Below are 10355 nucleotides of genomic sequence, written 5' to 3' on the forward strand. Positions count from 1 at the left end.
AACGTTGTGAAATGGGGAAAAAAAAGTAAAGCCTTGCACCATGACACATTTAATACGCATACTATATGTGTGTATATATGCATGGGCAAATGGCTTTATTAACACAACAAGCAGATATTGATATTGTCTCGCGACAGAGCCAAAAATTTGCAACCGATGCTGGGCAAAGGTAAAGGGCAAACACGGCGGCTACGTGACATGCAGCTGAATTTGTGCATTTTAATTGAGTAAAATAATATTTGCCCAGCTAATGGCTTCATTGCATCCGACTAAAGCAACGGCTCCAGACAATTACCGCTTTTTAGTGGAAAATACTTAAAATCCGACCCAATCGTGCCGCCGTTCACTCCACGCGGCTTTATCCGTTGCAATAACAACGGCGGCTGCCGGATCCGGCTCCAACCGCACGGTCCCGGGTGAACGAAACCGTCGACCAGTAACCAAAACCAAAACCTGACCCTTACAGTCCTCTCTCCCTCTCCCTCACCCTCTCTCTTTCCCTCCCTCTCCCTCACGCCGCCTAGTTTCCACTGATAAAACGGATTAGGCGCTGAAAGCAAGAATTTAATCTCTATAAATGTCATTCACTGGCAAGCGAACTCATTTGCTGCCAAAAAATACACTGAGCCACCTGAACAGCAATTATATATTTCAGAAATTAAATCTTCAGATTATGAAAACAATTTGTATAATGGAAATAATACTATATTGATTTTAAATTGTTTAAAGCTGTTGATGTTTAGGATCTATTTTTTTAGAGCAGATAAAACATAAATTCATATGGCTCTCATTTGAGACAATATTATAGTGATAATAATAACTTGTTTCTCCAAAAAGTTGCTTAATTTTTTCAGTGTACTCTGCACAAGTTTTTAATGAAAGCACAGATCTGAGTTATCTGTACCGATTTCTAGAAATCATTGCAAATACTCACAGTTCGTGGTACTGATTACAATAAATCTTCCCAAAAACAGAGATTCGGGGAAGTCTACCTTATCAGTTGAATTTAAAGCTCTCTCTGATAGATTGTACAGTGGTTGGTATAACCTACGCTTTAAATTCAATTCAGCGCCAGAAATTGTTCTCAGTTTCATTTTGGGCCAGCGAAGATGTGGATTATCGGACTGTTGCTCGTTTTCGCTGTGCCTGCTTCTCAGTCTCGGGGTTTTAGGTCCGAAACCAACACCCGGCTAATGTACCATATAGTTGACAATTGGTTAACAAGTTTCGACTTCTGCGACAACTTCTACCTAGCTGCGTGTGGCACCTATGCGAGCCACCATGCCAATGGATCCTACCACAACTTGCATGAGATGCTTGTCCACCAGATGCACACGAAACTCATGCAAGTAATGGAGGAGCTGCAGCAGAGCTCGCAAACCTCGAACTTCGACCAGTCGAGTGTGGAGGCGAAGGTACTGCGATACTACCGCAGCTGCCGCGAATCCCCGCCAGAAACGCGAGAAATAAAGCACTTCCTGCGACTGGCTCCTCCGGCAGAGGGACTCCCCTGGCCATTGCTGGCCAACCCTGGCACTCTCTGGCCCGCAGATCAGTTCAATTGGATGGACACCGTGGCCGAGTTGCACAAGTATGGCCTCGACAGCCTTCTGATCAATGTACAGTTCGGGGCCAATTCCCTAATCAGTACGGAGCGCATTTTTAGACTGCGCAAGCCCAAAACCGTCCAGATAAATTACAAGAAAGCGACTAGAGCTCTTCGTGCCCTGCGAATGCCATCGGAAGGGATCGATAATCTCCTCCGGAGAATAAGGAAGTTGGAATGGGATGTTAATAACCTAACCGTACCGTGGGTCTATCCAAAAGCTGGCATAATGACTGTAGATCAGATGGAGCGCAGAACGGGATACAAGTGGCAGGAGTTCATCGGGAAAATAGTTGGCCACCGCATTCAGGCCAACTTCCGTGTGGCACCCGCTGACTTGACCTACTTGACAGCCCTCAAGAAGCTAATAGATTCCACTGACACCGAGCTGCTGGCCCACTACATGATGATTCGGTTCATTCTGCACCTGCAATGGGAAACCCCGGGCAGCGATGATCCCCTCGAATGCGCAATCGCTGTGCGGAGCAACATGTACTTGGCATCGAATCTGCTCTTTGAGAAGCGCTTCCTGCCGAACCTCTCACTCTACACGCGGCAAATTAAGAAGATCTTCGAGGAGATTCGCCAGCAGTTGCTTCTGAAAATCGAGCGCAATCGCTTGAACCTGACCGCCGAGCAGAAGGACATGATCTACCGGAAGGTTCAGAGTGTGGTCCTCAACCTAGGCAACATGCCGGAGGGCATGGATCACAGGAGATTTGCCGACGAGCACTACGATGATTTGGATATTCCTTGGACGGATCTGGACTTCGCTCGAGATCATCTCAAGCTGCTTGAGTTTCGAACCCGTAAGGGGATGGCAGCTAAGGAAAGCTATAAGAAATATGATATCCTATCCTATTTACCCGAAAGTTTTGCACCACTCTACGCCGAACAAATCATCATGGTACCCTACGAATATCTGCAGGAACCGTTCTTCCTGCCGGACAGCCACGATGTTTTCAAGTTCAGCTTGATGGGAGTTCTACTCGGTCACGAGCTCATGCACTCCGTTGACACACAAGGAGTTACCTTCGACGACAACGGAAACGCGAACGAATTGGGTTTGCAAATAGCTTATTCGCCTGGATTTCAGAGCGCAGTGGATCGCTTGGGCTTACGAATTTTTTCCCCCACGGTGGGCGAACGCATTGCGGATGTGGGGGCTGTTGATCTGGCCTACTCGGCGTACTTTGCAAAATCCAGAAGCCGCATTCGCTTCACTCGCCTTTCTCATGAAAAGGTCTTCTTTCTCAATATGGCGCAGCGATTCTGCACTGATGGCCTTAGATTCAAGTACGAAGTTCACGACGATTTGCAAGTCCGTTTGGCGATAAGCTTAATGGGTAACGCCAGATTCGACGCTGCTTTTAAATGCAAGCAGCGCCAAAATCCTTTCCAGCTGTGGTAAACAATCAATCAAATACAAATACATACAAAAAAATAGTACAAATAAAAATCCATGATTAAACAATATAGTCGTTGTATACATTTTTGTTCTAATTGAACAAAAATTCCAAAAAAAAAGGGTTTGCTGAAAATTGAACAAAATTCTATAACTCGAAGTCCATAACTCTTCCAATTTTAATCTGATTTTTAAGGGGCATACCTCTAAAAGTTTGTATTTTAATTCTCTAACAAACTTTATCATTAGAATTTTTTTTATTTTTTGAACGACTTATTTTTCATTTTTTACGATGTAACCCCTTTTCAAATTCCCAAAAAATGGGTTTGGTGAAAATGTACTTAATTTCACTAGTTATAAGTCCATAACTTTTCTAATTGTATTTAAATCTTGAAGTGGCATACCTCTGTATTTAAATTCTTTATCAACCTGCATCATAAATTTTTTTTTATTTTTTGGCCGATTTTTTTCAATTTTAATGATACAACACCTTTCCAGATTTCCAAAAAAAAAATGGGTTTGGTGAAATTCGAACAAAATTCTTTCTTTTCTAATCTTTATCAGATTTCGAAGTGGCATACCTGAAAAAGTTTTTATTTAATTATTATTATTTATTTATACAATACTTTTGGAATGAATAAAACGAGTTTTATGTGCAAGTGTATTATTAAATACTATTCGACTGGAGTAGTGCAATAGAATTGTGGACAGCAGGTGCCTCAGCTCCCAGTAAATTATCTCTGATAAAAATCATTTAATGACAAGAAGAGCGCCACTCCACACAATTAAGCCATTTAATTTAAATGAGATTAATCATAATTACAAGACACGAACCGAAGGCCAAAGTGGTGCGGGCGTGGGTCAGTGGGTGGTGCTGCTCAGTGACTTTGGTTACAGAAACTTGGTTTTTATGGCAGTTCGCCTCGGCTGCGGTCAGGAGCCTGAGTGACTTCGAGTGACTGAGAGTAGAACAGGAGTAGAACGATGTTGACGACACTGATTGGCAGCAGTTGCCTGTGGTTTTCCCATGTGTAAGCCCCTGCGGCCGGTTTGAGCCCACCTTTGAGCCGGGCTATTTGCCTCGAGTGCAGCGTGGGTTAATTTAAACACAAGCCGCAGCAAATTAACCTAATGCCAGTCGCGGCTCTTGACTTTTGCATTAAAATAAGGCAGCCACCATCAAGTGGCAGCCGAGTGAGTGGCATGCCCAGTAATGAGCTATACTACGAGTACTCCGCTTTCATCGGGAGTGTGTGGAAAGAACTACCAATTGAATTCCTAGCCACATGGCCCGTGGCGTAGGAGTCGGTGGCTCACTCCACGCCGCTTTCTTTTTCCCCCTGCCATTGCGCCGGCTGCAATGCAATTTATGAAAAATAATTTAAATATCAAAAGGCTTTCGTTTTAATTACGCGCAAGACAAAAGCCAAGAGGCGAAGTCGGAGCCGAAAAGGAAACGCCAGTGCTCAGTAGTTTGGGCTCGACCCCAGTCTTACTTCCAATATTTCCTGCTTTTCCACCGAGAAAGATTTTTCTTTACTAATTTATAAATAATAACAAAAAATAAGTTGTCGCTTAAATTATATTAGATATTGCTTCATTGAAATAAGAAAAATATAAACCTTTTTTCCTACCGAGAAAGATTTTGTTTATGAAACAAAAATACAAATGTATGAATAAAAATCAAAGATAAATTTTGGCTTAAATTAAATTAGTTAGTGTTGCATTGAAATTAGAAAAATATAAACCTTTTTTAAAACAGGTTGTAGTTTATTATATTCCAAAAGAATAGTTCTCCAACGATCCTATTAAAAACTAATTAGCAACTATAAATATTGAATGTCTTTTTTGTCGGTGTAGTTGTCAGCTTGGAGCTTCATCGTTGCTGCTTTAATTCTGGGCGACGACGCCATTTCCATGCCCGCTGCGTTTAAATAATTAATTAAGATTGATGCAGACTCATTTGTCTTGCTGCGCCGAGGACGATCCAGCCAGGATGCCGCACCCTGCGTCCTGCGTTCTGCGCCCTGCGACCCGCTCTCACTTTGCATTTTGCTTTTCAATTTATTTTGTTGATGTTGCTGTTGTTTCCGTCGCCATCGCCATCGCCGTCGCCGTTGCGTTGCGTTTCCGTGTTTCATATCGAAAGATTTTGCATTAGTTTGCATTAAAATTTCACTTTGTTGCTGGCCGCCTTTTAAAACAGACAGTGTCGATGCCAAAAACGCGGAGGAGCAGCGGAGCTCGGCATTTTCGCCTACACAGCAAGCCAGCGAGAGTACCCGCAACTCTGGCTTTTACATAAATTTTCCCCGGTCCCAGACAAAGTTGCATTTGCTGTAATTACATTGTAATGCTCGATCCGGCCCATTGCGCTGCCATATATGCAGTACTGAGCGGGGAGGCAAGGGCGCGAGCGGGGGGCGTGGCAATTCGCTTAGTAAGCACGCATGCACTCGCTTGCCAAATAGGCGGATTACAACGCAGAAATGGGTTTATAAACAAGCCCCAGCCAGACCATACAGATAAAAAATAATTGCAATTGCCGAGGCGGAAGGAAAGCCTTTATGATTGGGGAATTGCTCGAACTATAAATCTGCCCAACTTTTCAAAGACTTTACTGGCAATAGTTCCTAAATAAAGGATTAAAAAAGAGATGCACAAAAGCTGTAAATTCCCTTCCTTTTTATCCAAGATCTGTAAACAATATTTGATTTAAATTTACTATTTACTTCTTTTTTGTTTGCCTGAGCAATTATTTTGTATTTGGAATTGTAAAATCCTGTTGGTCGTCAGTCGGTGTAAAACCTGCGACACTTTTTCATGCGACATACGCGCCAAAGCTAACTTCTTGATTTTTACCATGAATTTATTTATTTAAATAATCCCATTTGTTCGGGAGCTGTAACACCATGGCGGCGGCAGCGTATCAAAATTTAAATTTAAATAATAATTAGTGGTGCGAAAATTGCATTCGATGAATCGAATCTCGCGCAAATTGGCAAATAGCGCACAAATAATGGCAAATAACAGCATACTATTAAAAAACAAAAGCCTTTCGGACGCTACTGTTGCTAATGAAAACGAAATTAATTAATTTAAAACAACAATTGCTCGATGTCAGTGGCGAGTAGGGCGGAAAAAAAGGGCAACCTGCCCACACAGCGTATGCGTAATTTCCAGTGGCACCCACATCGGCGGCATGAACCTGACTTCCATGCAGATATACCATATAGGAGTATATAGCCGTGAACAGAGTGTGTGCACATATTGCGAGCGATTGAAAACGCCCACACTTTGGCTGGGCTGTCATGCATATGTAATTATTTCATAGCAAGCAAAACGATTCGCACGGCAAATGTTTGGGCCGTGCAAACAAGCTTTGAGAGAGCGCCACTCCGGGGGCGCAACGGCCACGCCTCCTTTTCAGTCGCTGCCATATATTAAAAATATAGGAGGGCGGGGGAGTAAATCCGTAGCAAAAGTTCGGCAAACAGCGTTGAGCGGGCAAAAATTGTTGCATATTTTCTTCTTTTTTTTTTTTTTTTGAGGGGGGAATGAGGGCACGAAAAAGCCAGCCAGAAATGGCAGGTAAAAGACCAAAAGACCACGTACTTAGCCTGATTTACACGTCGCCATGGCGAAGAGCAGGCAGCAACGAATTTGCATCACAAATGTGTCTTTTTCAGGTTGCTTGACTTTGCATAACCCCTTTTTGTCCGGAGTCCCCAATTGGGATCCGCACTGCTCAAAGTAATGGAGCAGGGATGACTTCATTTCATATTTTTCTCGGGCATCATTTGCGTGCGATTTGCATCACAAAGAGTTGTACTTTTTTCCGCAGCCTGCATAAATATCTACTCGGGCACACTCATCTCAAGTTGGCTAATTAGCAAACATTTCTAATCTTTGCTCACGGCTTAAGTTGGTTAAGTGCTTTTCACTTAAAAAGGAAATCACTTGCAACTTAATTTCGATAGCACACAAGAATGTAGGATATACCCTATATCAACAGGAATTCTTAAGTTAATCTCCCAATCAATCAATTGTATGAGAAAATTGGTTTTTTTGTTCTGATCATCTCATGTAGACTAATAAACAAACATTCTTAATCTTTTCTTCGTCAACTAAAATCGTAATTTGTATACGAAAAGGAAATGAGAACAATGATTATAAAATCTCTTTGTGTGACATATTTCGCTCGACATTGGCTTGTTGTTTGCTAAACTAGTTTGCAATTTGTAAAATCAATTGAAACTACAAGCTAAGCTGGCAGAACATTCATCAACACACCCGTACCCACAAGTAAACGCACACAAAGGATATTCATAAATGGGAAAAATAGGGGCGAACAAAGGGGCTCAACTTGAAAGTGATTTATGGGAATGCATATTGATATTGCCAAATTGCAATCAAACTCGAATGAATATTCCAAATGACAAAAAGAACTTACCGTGAATGCTTGTGTGTGTCTCTGCGTTTGTTGAAATCTGAAATGAAAATTATGTGAAATCATTGTAGCAAACAATTTCGACTGCTCTCTGAAAAGCAGGCACAATAAAGGAAGGTCTAAATATATTCGGATTTTGATTTTATTTTTAAAATTGGTTCATTTCAACAACGAATCATAGAATCATGGAAATCAGCATTGAAATCTATAACATAAATAGTTCCATCCCTTCTTTTTCAGCTCTAATTATTGGCCAAATTATGCTAAGTATTCGTTTGTGTAGACTCGAAATTTGCTTTGTCAGCTTGTCTGAATGTCCTTTCTTTATGTTTGCGCTTTCCGTATTTGTTTAGCGCTCAGACACCCACACACATCCCACACTCACACACACCACTGACGTTCCATTTGTTTAGACGGTGTCCAATCGTCTATGAAAATGTACCAACATGGCGTCGCGTTGAAAGTTGGCCAAAATGGCCGGTCGGCCAAAGGGGGGAAGTGGAACATTTGACAGGGGTAACACAAACACGGCGACCACTACACTTGCAAGTGGATCAATAAGTGAGCTTATCGTCTGTTTTACACAAATACTTTTGTCCACCGTACATTGCAAATTTGACGGCATTTAAGTGCCGCCTAACGAACATCCTCTCCATCCCCTTTATTTTTCTATTTGTTCTGCATTGAGTGGGCCGAAATATAGGGATATGTGTGCAGGTGTTTGACATTTAATTCCAATTGCTTTTACCTGCAAATTGACATTTCATGCTACATACAAATGGCTGTCCATATAGAACATGTCAAGGTTCTCCAAATCGATTCGGTCTGAAAACTACACTTATAAATGAGGCTTTTCCTGCTGATGCGAGTGAAAATTTTAGAGTTTTCGGTTTGCAGAACGCATAACACAATTGCATTCATGTCATTGCAATTTGTTTCAATCTATCGTTTTCCATCCTCCTCTATCATTTTATCTCTATCCTTTTCCCTGGCCAGATATAAAAAACAGAGAAAACTTGCTACATGCACTGGCTTGTATATTTTGCATTTGATGTATTACCTTTTTAATTGCCATAAAGCATTTTCACGTTGCTAAAAGCCTGTCCACTGTCCATCCTGCTCTCTCTTTCCTTCAACGCTACCCGTCTCCTTCTCTTTACCTGCATACGATATATACGATATGTATGTTATACTCCTAGCCAGTGGCTTATGCATTGTGAACATGCGAGCTAATAGCTGCACAGCAAGTTGTAACTTGGATTTTTGATTTGCCGTAATTAAAGCCATCTCTGGAGGGCCATAAAACTGATGGATGTGCGATGGCCGGACTTCTTGGAGATGAGAATACATGCCAGTGAATACATAAACTGACATGAAAATCTTTAAAAACTACTCGTATAGTTCAGCTACACAATGCAGTATATTTTTATCCATGGCTACGCGTATTTTCCCATCCCTGTGATCGCAGTAAATTGATTAACTTCATTAACATTAGTTGCCCGGCCATAATCATATTAACTAATACTAATAGACTGCTGCGACACGGACTATTGACTCATCAGTGTCCGGCGTGTTTTTCTATACGCTCCGCCGGGCAGAGCAGCATGTAATTTGCCGTAACAATAAGTACTAATGTTTACAAGCAATAAAACTACCCGGACAACCCAGCGGCACTCATAATGATATATAGACCGCAAACGCTGCACACATTTACAGGCCGAGCGTGCCGACACACACACGACGCACACAAAAGCTTTAATTGTTATTTTAATGATAAAAATGGAGACAAATTGCGTTTCCCCCAAAAGCGATTGCGATGGGCGGAGGGTGAAAGGGGGCGAAGCGGATAATTGTGGGCGGGAGCGAAACAACGGCACCAGCCATAAAAACTAATAACAAACAATAGCAACAGTTCATTACTGCAGGCTGACTGTGCTCCACATTAGGCCCCATTTGGTAGTCGAATGGCTGCCAGGATCCCCGAATCCACTCCACTCAACTCAACTCCTGAACTCCTCAACTCCTGGCACACATCCGCACCCATTTGGGGCCGTTGTATACCTACAAATCGACTCATTCGGCAGATTTATCTGTTTGCATTAGCGGCAAAGGAAATCGATAAAGCACCGCTGGGGATTAATGAGCGCACAATAAGGGATAAGTGGGACACCGACAAAGGATTCGTGGCTTAAAGCGAAAGTTTTGGAGTCCAACAGACTGACATTAAACTTTATGAAAAGAAATTGCTGGAACTGGAAAAAAAGTATATGATTTTTTACATCGAAAAAATACACTACAAATAAACATAACACCTAATTCATGTGTTATAAAAATAAAATCAGAAAATTCAAATCATCAAATATTTATTTCATTATTAAATTAAATTAAATAATATTAAATTATTTACTTAAAAACCATGTCATGATGTTGTATCCTGACAATGCAAAACAAAAATCGACTTACCATTTTTTCTCAAAACCCCATTCAGCAAAGAACTTATGAAACCCCCCGAGAATAGTGGGCGTGGCTTGCCTTGCATGTCAAATGTTCATTTGACAAAATCAAAATAGAATAATTTAACTTTTAATTGGCCGGGAGCTGAAAGTTCACGTTCTTGTTATATGGAAATATGGCAAAACGTCTGCTTCGCAACTGGAAGTCAAGTTGGAGCCAAGTCTCAGGTCTTAGAACATCTTGGCTGTCCTTTGATCCGACAACTTCTAAACTAACACACATAGTTCTATGTCCTACTTCAACGAATCGCTGGCCATAAATTCCTTGGCCCGAATGGGAACCAGCGAACATTCCCGTCCCTGCCACTTACGAATTCATTTCACTGCCGCACTCTATCACCGAAAACTGAAAATGTTTTTCGGGGGCGATGAGAGCGTCGT

At 41.7% G+C, this 10355-nt stretch overlaps 1 protein-coding gene across 1 annotated transcript; it reads left to right on the forward strand.

Annotated features, from left to right (window-relative positions):
• The first annotated feature begins 1193 nt into the window (after window positions 1-1193).
• LOC108096145 (membrane metallo-endopeptidase-like 1) lies at window positions 1194-3017 on the forward strand. Its single transcript, XM_017197526.2, has one exon. The coding sequence runs from the start codon at window positions 1194-1196 to the stop codon at window positions 3015-3017; it is 1824 nt and encodes a 607-aa protein (XP_017053015.2).
• The last annotated feature ends 7338 nt before the right edge of the window (window positions 3018-10355 follow it).

The sequence above is a fragment of the Drosophila ficusphila genome, unplaced genomic scaffold (assembly GCF_018152265.1).
Source record: "Drosophila ficusphila isolate 14025-0441.05 unplaced genomic scaffold, ASM1815226v1 contig_106, whole genome shotgun sequence".
NCBI lineage: Eukaryota > Metazoa > Arthropoda > Insecta > Diptera > Drosophilidae > Drosophila > Drosophila ficusphila.